At 45.0% G+C, this 12,872-nt stretch overlaps 1 protein-coding gene across 1 annotated transcript in view; it reads left to right on the top strand.

Annotated features, from left to right (window-relative positions):
• The window catches only part of LOC139049139 (uncharacterized), a 25,350-nt gene extending 13,243 nt beyond the window's left edge, over nucleotides 1-12,107 (top strand). Inside the window, exon 2 of the mRNA XM_070524372.1 lies at nucleotides 8,851-12,107. Coding sequence (XP_070380473.1) covers nucleotides 8,861-9,310 — 450 coding nt within the window. The 5' untranslated portion in view covers nucleotides 8,851-8,860 and the 3' untranslated portion in view covers nucleotides 9,311-12,107. The remainder of the gene's footprint in view (nucleotides 1-8,850) is intronic.
• Nucleotides 12,108-12,872: the final 765 nt, after the last annotated feature.

The following is a 12,872-nucleotide window of genomic DNA, read 5'->3' as shown; positions in this document are numbered from 1 at the left end:
AGCGCGAAAATTTCGCTCTACCGGTGCTCCTACGGACTTGGTTAAGTATCTCATTTCTTGTCTAAGAACCAAGTTTAGTTCCCCGAGTTTTAACGGTGGTACAAAGAGCACAGTTCGCATCGTTAGATCGCAGAGATGGCAGATGCTTCGGTCGACGAACGACGTCACTCTCCTGATTCCGTTGCATCCTCGAGTGATTATTTGGATGAATCTAGCAGCAGTGACTCTGAGGATGGATGGAGTTCATTAGGTCTTAATTCGGATGACGAAGAGGATACTCAGAACCACTAGCGCTGTTTCCACTAGGCAGAAATTTTTTTTTTAAACTCACATTTCTTATGACCTAGAACGTTTTGACTTTCACGTCTTATAGGCAACTGATGTGAAAACATATTCTACGTTTCAGATTTGTTTGCTTCTAATTTTTATGTTATTAGCGCAACAATGCAAACGTTATAGCCATTCTTCTATAAGTTTCGTATTTTCACAGATAGTATTGCAGGTTACGCCCTAATATTTGTTTTTAAGATTGAAATTTATTGAAAGTGTAATTATTTAGCTTTATATTCGTATATAGCAAGACATTTTAACCATCGTGACATTAATAAAAGAATAATCATTAAAACCTTCAAAATGTGGTCAATTTTCACAAAGTAAGGAAAAAAATTAAGCCGTCATTCTTATTACGACAATTCCTGACAATTGCGAAATCGAAAACGACTTAAGTAACGAGTTTTTAATTCTCCAGCTCCGTAATGGATAATTATATCATGGTTCGGTAAAGTGCATCTATGAATGTGCTGTATTAAGGTCCTGGACAAAACTGATATGACATATACGGCGCTCAGAAATAAACCATTAATTTGTGAGTAACAAACGAGAAGAAAGGGGGTTAACCGAGGCGCCCTATTTTTATTAGTCATATCATAACAAGCCTTATGATATTACTTCTTGTGATATGACTAATTTGTGAGTAGCCATTTTGCAAAACACCCGAACACATTGTACAAATTTCACGTAAGCGATAACCTTACATTTAAACCTTTAATGCGTAGTGCCTATAAACCTAGAATACTGGACTTAACAGGCGACTTCCTTGGTGTATGCGCAGTAGGTATTTGCATTTACTACATATTTTTTATTTGGATTATGTCAATATCGTCAGCAGCAGCCTACTTGAAGGCTACTTCGGGACAAAGGCCTCGCCCAGCGTTCTCCAACTACCGATGTCTTCCTTCAGACGAACAAAACCTTTGCCTGCAAGTTTCCTAATCTTCTCTCGACACCATCTGGGCTAATCTAACAGTCCGCCGGTTATCTGCTGCCCAACATCACGTGACCTGTTAAAGATAAGCTATGCCCGTGTTGGTTCTCTGTCATCTACCTGTCTCTTGACGTTAGGCCAGCACCCTTTCCCATATTCCATCGCGCGGTCCTTGGCTTCGTCTCGGGCTATCTCTAAGCATTATCTTTCACGATTTCTCTTTTCAAGACCCAGTTGAGGTGTCTCGGAGCAACACGCACATATTGCAGGCTGTCCTGCGCCGCAGGGGTCGTTGAGTCAATTCGTGAAAACAAGTTTACTCGCGCTAACAATGCTGACTTCGCCGTGATATACAAAAAGAAAAAAACCGTCAGTCAAAGCAAAATAACACGGCAGTGGTGAAGACAGAGGGAGCAGAAGTGAACCGTTAGCGAAATAAAACAATGAGACTGTATACCGATTCGCAGAACAACACGTAGACAGAGTCGAAAACACTTCTTATCTCGTGTTTGAGTGCCGTGACTGCAACGACTTTGCAAGTGACAGAGCCTGTACACTGAAGCCAAGGCGAGCATCAAATTCGCCCCATTACTGTGTTAATCACTGAATTTCAGTTTTAACTTAAAAGTTGAAACGACACGTGGAAGCAGACAATTGCGAGAGCTTACGATAGTGGCTACTCATTTTTTTCTGCAGTTGTGAGGGGAAAGAATGCAAGGAATGAAAAAACTTGACAACCTCATAAAATCAACCACGGAGAGAGAACTCAATGCGAATGCGTGAATAGAGGAGGAAAATGCGAAGACACTCGCGTATACTGCGCTTTTTTTTTATTCCCAACACTGAGACATGTCAGTGTTCTATCTAAGCGCCGACTTGTTTTCTCAACAGCGTCTTTCCACATCAGTTAAGCTAACTTTTGTATCTCTTGAGAAACGCCTGCTGGATCATCTGTTGGGCGTGTTTTATACAAGGGCATTAAACAGGAGACCCACCGGCCTTCGTTCTCGCTGTCAATTCAGAGTAAAGCGGACCGATTCCGGAAACGTTACAAATTCTTGGGTGCGCTGGTCCTGGTACCAGTGCGCATTCTGTGCAGCTATTCGCTTACGTTGACAAACATCGTCAACAGTTTTTGCACAAATTGTTTTTCTCAGTTTTTTCTTTGTGAGAAAGGGGGGGAGCTTACGAAGCCTCCTCGTATGGTATGCGTGGCTTTCTTTCTTTCTTACTTTCTTACTTTCTTTCTCTCTCCCTCTCTTTCTTTCTTTCTTTTCTGGTATTGCAAAAGGGTAATTTACTGTAGTGCAGGGGAAACGATTGTATTTTCTCTTCGGCGTTTCTTTAAAAGTCAACACGATACAGCCTTACAACCACGTCGGTCGACATCAAAGGGCGGACGAAGCGTGGGGAAATTCCTGGCTCGTCATCCGGAGCGTGTCTGCGGCCTCTCGGAGGGTCACGTGCAGCTATTCTGCGTCACAGAAAAACGCACCGGATGCGGCAGTATTTCACGCAGGCTCAAATATATTACGGGAGCACAGGCTGCGTTTCTTTTGCGGCACTCTTTCGCAGTTAAAGTGAGGGCTGTTTTCGAAAGCATATTTACAAGCGTTTTCGTGACCGCGAGGAGTCGGGTGTACATATATGGAAATTTTACGCGTGAGAGAGAGAGAGAGAGAGAGAGAGAAATAGAAGACAGGAAAGGCAGGGAGGTTAACCAGACGCATGTCCAGTTTGCTAACCTGCACTGGAGGAAGGGGGTATGGGGATGAAGAGGGAGAGAGATAAGAGAGAGAGAACGCAGTTGAATGGATAGACAAGTATATGCACTGCAATTCTTTTTGTACGTTCCATGTATTCAGATTTTTGTCATATGTATTGCGCGCTCTGCCTAAATCAGATGTGTTGGCATTGCTTGTTTTCTTTTATTCTTTTTCCGCTACTGAAATGACCCTCTAGGGCTTACAGTATCAATAAAGAAATAAAGAAAGAGATTTGGTTTCACAATCGAAACAGAAGGGCGACATCGCGGTCAGACGTATAATTATCGGCATTGAGGCATCACATGCCTCAGGAGCCCCTATGAAAATACAGGGGAAGGGATACATATGTATTTAAGGCAGAAAGCTGGGCTAGTTGGTGGTTATTCGTTTAAGGGGACATTGCACTAGCTCGTAAAAAAAAAAAAGGAAATGGACAGGAACATAAAAAAAACACACCGAATGCTAGGAGGACGCAGGAGGACGGAGGACGCAGATATATATAACCACAGGACGCGTGCTACAAGCTGAATCCCTGAAGCGCATGCGCAATGACACCCTATTGGGCAAGAATTTTGTTTCCTTTGCCGTCGAAGATAAGCACGCGCTGCTTGTCGAGGCACCATCGGGATCTGGGCTCTTGGCGGCACACTGCAAGCGCTGTGACAATGAATGCGCGCCGCTTTTTGATAAGACTCAAGTGATTACTTCTAGCACGTACAGATCAGGGAGAGCGTGAAATACTCCAGGCCTTCCTTGTTCATCGGGAAAAACAGGCCTGCGTCAGCAAACCTAAATTATCTGTGACAACAAAGGAAATAAAATTCTTGCACGGAACGGAGCCATTGCGCTTGCGATTCAGGGATTGATCTTGCAGCACGCGTCTTCTTGCCTGCATATTTGTGTCTTCCTGAGAATAAAGTCAGTCGATGTGTAGCGTTCGGTGTGTCTTTTTCATGTTCCTGTCTGTTGCCATTTTCACGCGCTAGTGCAATGTCCCCTTATACGAAGACATATGTATGTTCAAGAGGGAGGAGCTTTGGGCCAGTTGGTCCGACATATTTAAGGAGGAATAGAACTGCGACTTGAGACGGGACGTGACCAAGGATTGGACAGGACTAGTGGACGATCGTTCTGTCCACTTCTTCATCACGTCACGTCTGAAGTCGCGGTTCCTTTCCTCTTTAAACATATGTATGTTGTTTTGCTCTGCATCTACTGTTACCTAATTAGATGGTGCTTGGAGCATATAAAAGGAAAGCAGTTAAAATCTACTGACTGTAAGAAATATTTTTAGGCCGTTAATTTAGCTTTAAGACAACTGAGGAATCAAAATTATTTAATTTTAACTAAGCAATAAGAAACGTTATCAGAATTCTGCAGTTTTGCCTATATATATATATATATATATATATATATATATATATATATATATATATATGGGTTTTCTTCAAAGTTCAGCACGCAGGACCCGACGTAACATACGCAGGAAAGAGAGGACGAACTTTTTGGAAGACGTCTTTTTACTTAACGTTTTCGGCTGGTGGACCAGCCTTCGTCAGAGTACAGTGTACTGTACAGTGTACAGTGTACTCTGACGAAGGCTGGCCCACCAGCCGAAAACGTTAAGTAAAAAGACGTCTTCCAAAAAGTTCGTCCTCTCTTTCCTGCGTATATATATATCGAAAAAATGTGTTACAATTACTTTGAACTATATAAATAATTTGCAAATAGGACTTCCGCAAATCTGTCCTAAACATTCTAACAATTTCACGCGATTTGCGAACACACACTGTATAGTCTACCATTTGTGCACTTCCGATGCTCTGAAAGATGCTTTTTACAGAACTCCGCTTTTAAGTAGCGTTGTCATATTCGGTGCAGTGTAATAAAAGCTACAGAATGGGTACCAAGAAAAGGGAAGCGAAGTCGAGGACGGCAGCAAATTAGGTGGTGTCATAAAATTACGAAACATGAAAGCAGGAGACTGGGACCGCTGGCGCAAGGCAGGCATAATAGGAGATCATTGGTAGAGAGGCCTTCGTCCTGCAGTTGGTGTAAAAATAGGCTCATGATGGTGATGATTCCGAGTAAAATTGTGTTTTTTTCCATTCCCGTGCATTTAGATAAGAGTTCCTGCAATAAGGGTTCCTCCCGAGTGAGTGATTTATCGAAGAAAGTAATCTAGCTCTATTGTGCCACCGCAGGAGCCGCGAAAGAGGGAAAGGGAGGCATTGAACTGCTCTTAGTTCCGTGTATCAGGACCCCAGTCGCATTGTACGTGTAATCATGTGCGCCCTATCAGAAGAGTGTAGAGGCTAACCGCCCACTGGCGACAATGACGCCTTTTCCCTCCCACCCACATTTCTATTATTAGCGGTCGCTTTACGATAGTTGGACGTCAGAGAAAGAAAGAAAGAAAGAAAGAAAGAAAGAAAGAAAGAAAGAAAGAAAGAAAGAAAGAAAGAAAGAAAGAAAGAAAGAAAGAAAGAAAGAAAGAAAGAAAGAAAGAAAGAAAGAAAGAAAGATTCTCCCCGGAAAGCGCTGACAATCTCAGAGGCCATACCTTGTCTTTTTGATGAGCAAGGAGGTGGCGCCGACAGGTCATCAATTGGCCCGCAAATGCCGTTCATCTGTATGAGCGAGGTTAGCATGACCCCGAGAGGTTAGCCAGTGTGTGTGTGAGTGTGTGTTTTCAATAACAGGGAATGAAACCCGATTCTTCTTTTTTGGGGGGAGGGGGACGGGGGACGGGGGGTCTTGTTCGTTCCGTCGTCTACGACGCACTCACCTGCTTTACGGAAATTGTGTCCGCACAAATAGGGTCCCCTTGAGATATTACTGCTGTAGAGGGCCAACACTTTAAAATAAGTTACACTCTTAAAAGTGAAAAAGAGTGTAAATGTGTCTATAACTCACACCGTTAGGGTGTGATTTTTATAACTGACACCCTGAGGGTGTCAGTTATAGACGCATTTACACCCTTTCTGACTTTTAAGGCTGTAAATTATTTTACAGTGAAACGGCAATGCCGAGCCACAAAGCTTATATGTGCACGCCTCCATACTCTGGACCCTAATTTACGGCTCCATATTCCGTCCGAGCTTCCACGACGTGACTGCACCCTTCTTATCCGTCTATGGCTTGGAGTAGCATTTTCAAATGCCTACTCTTTCCTTATCGGAATGGCCAACAGCCCACTGTGTGACTTCTGCGGGTGCAACGAAACGATCGAGCATCTTCTTTGTCAGTGCTCTCGTTTTAACCTACAAAGAACTGTCCTCTCAGGCACCTTAGACAAACTGGACAAGCGCCCAATGACAGAAGACAAGATCCTTGGAACCTGGCCTACGCGAACATCAGCGCGATCCGCTATGAAGGCGCTGCTGCGATACTTGAAAGACACGGGACTTTCTGACAAATTGTGACAGTACACTGCGTGGCGCAGGACTGTACGGTGACACTGCGTAAGACTAGGAATGCCTTTGCGGGTTGCGTGACAGTGCCCACAGAAATAGTTCGTGTGTACGTGCGTGTGTGTGCTTAGGTTTTTTTTTCTTTTTCCTTTTTTTTATCCTTCTTTCTTTCTCACCTATTGCATCCCCTTTCCCTTCCCCCAGAACAGGGTAGCCAACCGGAGATAATCTCTGGTTAACCTCCCTGTCTTTCCTTTGCCTTTCTCTCTCTCTCTCTCTCATATGTATCATGCTGGTTTACCAACCGCATGTGATAGCTGTGTTGAGGAGGGTGGAATGCGAAAAAAACTCGTCTGTCCCCTTAACTGTGCGCCCATTAAAGAACCCTAGATTGTCGAAATTAGTCCAGAGTACTCAACCCCAGTGGGGCATGCCTAGTATGAGACCGTGGTTTTGGGACGTAAAATCCCTGATGGTAATTTTATATTTTTGCGATTGCAGCGTACCTCCCTTCTCATCATGAGGCATTTCTCTATATTTGAAAACTATGCCCGCCGTGGCATCCCACTGACTATGGTGTCTAAAGAAATGAAGTGTGGGGTAGAATTGTTTCTTCTTGTAAAGAAGCTGTTACCGCTGGACTAACCAAATTAACTTAACGGAGTGTGAACTTGGCCGAGTTTGTAATGCAGTTTTGCCTCCTAAAGAGCGTAACTGCAAGAACTCAGACTAAAAGAAAAGAAACACTTACACAAGGCGCTGTATACCGCGTTTGTCTTATACATGCAGCGTGCCCCAACTATCATACACCAAGATTTTAAGATATGCAAATGCCACGCAGCTCGACAGAACCAAGGTAATGTTCTTCGCCGTCGCTTGGAGATACTGAGATTATTTTTTTTTAGATTCCGCCTAATTACATAATTAGTCTTAATAATTTAACCAACTTCTGAAATATTGTAATTATGTGAAAACGGTCAATGAGAAAATTGTAGAGAAACACGAGAAACACCAGATACAGCTATCTGTTGGTCAATAGGTGTTACATTTATTTATTTATTTATTTATTTTTATTTATTTATATACCGTAAGCCGGAATAGCACTACGAGGGAAGTGCGAAAAAATACAATCCTAAAGGCAACAGCAAGATACAGTGAGCAATAATAACAATTTCAAACAGGCATGTTGTTAAACAATGGTGGTTAGGGCCTCGCGAAAGTGCTGGTTATCAATGATTGACGCGATTTCAGCAAGAAGGTAGTTCCACTAGATTGCTGTGCGTGGAAGAAAAGATTCGGGAAATGTTTTCTTTTTTTACAAAATCGAATATCTACTTTATGTTGATGATCGATGCGATGGGACATATATTGCTGTGATAGATTTAGTTTGTCGTGAATTAAGAACGGAATGGTAGTATATGTCATGAAACAAATTCAAGCGTCCAATTTTTCGACGCACTGCTAGCGACGGAAAGGAAAGGCTTCCTTTCGGGCCTGTTATGCTTGCAATGCTATTGTAGTTAGAGAGAATTGCTGCAGGAAAATTGCCGCGCAAGTGGCCGCTCCAGGCAGCTTGCGTATATTCGCGGGCTTCTTTCGCGCTCGGAAAAAAACACTTTTATGTAGCACGTATACTGAGCAACAGAAAGCTGTATCGGCAGTTCCTCGTGTTGTATTGTACAATTTTATCATTGACACTCTTCATCTAATTATAATATTTGAGAAGTTGATTATTTATTACGACTAACTGTGTAATTATACGGAATGCGAAGAGATACTCCTTCTCCAAGCGACGGCAAACAACATTACCTTGGTCCTGCCCAGCTACTCGGCATTTGCATATACTATTTGTTTTCAACTTGGTGCACGATGGTTGGGATATATACATGTTTCTTCGTCTAAGACCCGTCAGCTAGTGCACTTTAGCAGGTTAAGGCCAAAAAATGGATGTTTGAAATACTGCTCTGTCAAGCTCAATAGAGCTCAAGCGGCGACTCTGAGATTGTTCCAAACAAGAACTTATCCAAGTCCAAACTTTATTAACAAGATATATCCTGAAAGAGATACCAATCAATTGCGAGAAGTGTAATGGCATCATTACTCTGGATCACATGCTTTGGCAGTGTCCTGTGACTTTCACAGACTGTGACAAGGAGAGAGATTGGTGGCAACGAGTCCTACACAGTGGAGGTCTTTTCGATCAAGTACAGGCCGTCCAGAAGGCCCACGATACGGCGGTAAGGTGAAACCTTACTGTCCCGACGTGGGAGCCGCCTGCGTCAACCTAAGGGTTGATCTTCAGGACATTAAATAAAGTTCATCATACCATACCATACTGAACTGGTAAAACTGTTCCTCCTCGGTGCGCCCTTGGTAACGCGTGCCTCCCCCTCGCAATCTCGTGCAGTCCCGCAGCCATGACTTCCGGCGACAAGCAGCAGCTGCTGCGGGCCCGCTTCCGCTACCCGTCCTACCTGAACGTGCTGCTGTTCGCCGGCACCATGGCCGCCTGCCTGGGCGTGGTCCTCTGCTCGTACCACCTGGTGTACGCGGCCGACCCCACCGTCTGGATCACGGGGCTCGCCTCGTTCGGCGTGGGCGTGGCGCTGGCGCTGCTGGCGCTGGCGCTGCTCGCCGCGTCGCTGCTGTGCCGGCGGCCGACGCTCGAGGCGTCGTGGATGCCGCACAGCGTGTCGCCCTACGAGGAGGACTTCGGCACCGCCTACTACTTCGGCGACGCCGACGACGCCGGCCGCGTGTACCGGCCCACGACGTACGCGGCGCCCAAGATCCTCGTCTCCAACCCGCTGGCGGCGCCCGTGGCCGCGAGCATGTACCGACTCGTGTACGGCGGGGACGCCAAGTGAAGGACGACGTGAATTTAGGCTTAGCTGGCCGTTCACGATCGCCCAGACACAGTGCGTAAAACGAGGAACGTACAAGGAAGACATGTATACACAGCGTCGACTTCCAAGTGGTTTCACCTAAGGAGGCCTAATTCTTTAGTAATGACAACTTGATTTGTTCGAGTTAGATCATTCTGAAATTATGCTGTAGCTGCGTGAAGGAACCAAAACCGAAGGCATAAACAACGGGGCTAGCGGCAGTCCCGTTGTGTGTGGCTTCTGTCCTCGTCTGATCGCCCTGCTTCGATATGCATTCAACAAATCTGATTATATCGGAGTTGTCGAAGAAGATTTCATCGGCAGACTTGGTGAGCAGTGTGTAGGGCGGTCTTTCTATCGTTCTTCTTGACGGAGAAAAAGCATTCAGGCGCATAGTATGAGCCATGCTGTTTGCTGTAGATGTGCTCCCTCCGACGAGTAAGAAGCAGATAGAAATCAGCGCTGTGTATATGTAACCTCTTGCTACGCCCTCGTTTTATGGGCGGTTATTTAATAGCGCCGCTGCCTCCAGATTTTGAACCGAGGGAGTGCTGGTGATTCCCTGATAATGGGAGTAACTGTTTCGTCTTAAGCAGTTTCGATTTTACGTCTTCATTATTGCAGTCCAACGTGAAAGAGTTTTCATAACCCGATGGCGCATGCCCAAGTTTTGTTAGCGTAGGCTCCCACAGGAGGAATTGAGCACTCCCGAAACGGAGTCAAATGTGGGACAAGCAGTTACTTCCACATAAAGGTGTTGTCAGTACTCCTTTGTCTATTTTTAGTGAGGCAGCTGCGGCCGTCGATGATAGACTGTGAATAGGGTCTGGGCCACTGATTTTTGTCTCTCTCCTCGAGAGTCCTAGGAAAGGAGTTTGTCACTATTCCCTTCGTTCCACCGGTTCTGCCAAAGCGCATTTGATGTCGTGATGCGGCGGTTGCAATATGCAAATTTGTGGCGCGGTTTTCTGACGTGTCTCTTGTTTGCGCTTTCGAAATATGTGTCAATTGTACATCACTTTCTTTCTTTATACTACGATATATAACACTAATATGATAGAAAGGTGCACCGAAAGAGGTACACTCATGACATCTTTCAGAGGACAGGGCAGGGTCACTCAGTAGAGTGAGAATTGTGTTCTTTTTCTTGCCATGATGCGCTACTCCCTTTCACAGTCAAGGTATTTTAGATAAGGGTGGCGAAAAATTTGCCGACATTTTCAGTATCATTGAAGTTAATCAATCCCTCAAGTTATCGAGAGCCCGGGCCCAGCGCCGGTCACGGTGGCACCACAGACCGGGCGCGATTACTTCTTGAGGGCGCTTTACAAACACTTCTCACGCGTCCTGCTCTCCACTATAAAGCGTCATTGCATGTTTCACACCTTCGTGGACGTGTATTTTTGCTACACTCCACACTCCTACTATAATAGCATTACACCCTCTGTGGTATATACATTGCTACTCGCAGCGTGATGGCTTATAAAGTCATCATCCCCTCGAGTATTTTATCTGCTGTAGTCATTAGGCAGATGTTCGTTGTAAATCGTGCAACGAGTTATAAAGCGCTGCAAGTTCCAAGCGATTACGTATTTCAATGTCATTTTCTATCATCATGTAGGATCGCCTGCAAAGGTGATGCATAAGCAGTCCGTAAACTGACGGGAATGCACTATAGGCAAACGACGTCAATGACAATATCAACGTGTCTTAACAAGCTCCAAAAGTACTGAAATTCTTGCGACTGTGCACACTATTCGTAGAATACGTTAGGCCTATTTTGATGAGCCAAAACAATAATCATCATCGCTTCAGTGCCCAGCTCTATTTATCCTGCTTTCTTGGACTTAACGTGGTTCTTGTAATCGTCAGGTCAGGAAGAACACCGTGCACACAACAATAAATAAAAAGAAAGCATTATACTTTGAAGTATTACTGCATGAAAGTACTGAAGCTGGTATGAAAGCAGCACTGCATGGTTAAGTATTGCAGTTACGTAGGTTACGTACTGCAGGATCTGAGCAGTTCATGATTCTAGCCGTTGAAAAACCTTACAACATTGTCTTCCCATGTATAAGCGCAGGTTTACAATCGGAATAGTTTACAATCGGAATAGTATGCTGCGAGACATTCAGCATTTTGTCGCTTCCCACAGTCCGTGAACTTCTAACGTCGACTGCATACGTTGGCAGTGCTGACAGTGGGTTCAAACGAAACAGAAAGCACAGGCTTAACCCTTGCGCTGCCTTTTTCTTTTCTTCTTTCCTACTTTTTTTTACGTTACAAGTATTCTGTTGTTAAGACGTTGTTGGCAACCGTTTGGATTTTAATAGTCATCTGGTGGACTCGCCTTTGAAAAGAACCACGGAAAGATTTTGCCGGTGCATTTTTTTTTCACCTAGTCACGCCGTCTATACAGTATATAGCGAGACATGTACATATCAGTTGCTTAACATTACATGACCTCGCAAGTGCCTTACTAAGCTGATTGTGACAGCCTATGCTACGCGCTATGCCCGTTTAGTTCGTGCAACATTCGGTCAAGGGTTTAGGAAGCTATTTATTTGCCATATTTCTTGGGTATCATTCAGTTGCAGAATCTTACCTTCCAGGAAGAAAAAACTGCCACATAAGAAGCACTCCGCGCCACTTTCAACCGAACTTGTAAGCAGCGCAGCTTCAGTGAGGAGCGGCGGTGTTGTCGATATGCTTAGTGTGCATTTGCTTCCGCTCAGTGTCTTGCCAAATAAAAAAAAAGTTTCGTCTTTTTCAAAAATTTCTTGTGCGCCGCATGGCAATTATTGTGATCAATGCGCTATGTTTTGTCTCATCTTCACCCATCGTCCACGTCTTTGAAGCGCATTTACATCGTCTTCATGGTAAACCAACTCGCCCCACTAGGTGTAATATCTCGTCGGTTACGGGCCGTCGCATCCGAGCCAGACGGTCAATTGAGGCACCCAGAGAAGGACACACAAGGTAAACGTGCGGACCTTAGCGCTCTCGCATCCAGGCCCCAACTGGCGGCAACTGGACAGTGCAGCTGACAAAGAAGGTCCTGCCACGTGACACGGGCGCGTGCCCCCGGAGGGCCACGACGACAGTACGCACCTCCACAACCTTTAAGCATGCTTTCCGCAAAGTCCTCTCACGCCTGTAGCGTCCAATTGCGTTCACGTATAACTAAAGAAACCTACACATTGTATTCACTAGATTGTCCTAAAATTCCAAAATGCAAAAAGAAAGGAAGAAAGAGAGAGAGAGAGAAAGAAAGAAAGAAAGAAAGAAAGCGAGATTGCGGTTCCTGCTAAGTGGGTGTCAGTCAGCCTTCGCAAGAAGGACAAAGCTGCGGAATGCAGTGAATATCGGCGTGCGCGAGCGCTGAAAATGACAATCGCAGTTTCGTCGAAGAGAGACAAAAGAGGTCGCACCCCATCTGACGCTCTTCGAAGGTTTTTCGGGCGCAGATACATTTTGGGTTCCCTCGCTGCTTTGGCATCGCTCGCGCACCTGCCTCGCCACCTATCTCGCCGCGCCAAACATC

Source organism: Dermacentor albipictus, chromosome 8 (assembly GCF_038994185.2).
Source record: "Dermacentor albipictus isolate Rhodes 1998 colony chromosome 8, USDA_Dalb.pri_finalv2, whole genome shotgun sequence".
Classification (NCBI taxonomy): Eukaryota; Metazoa; Arthropoda; class Arachnida; order Ixodida; family Ixodidae; genus Dermacentor; species Dermacentor albipictus.
Note: the sequence above shows the minus strand (reverse complement) of the source record. Positions and strands in the feature narration are given on the sequence as shown.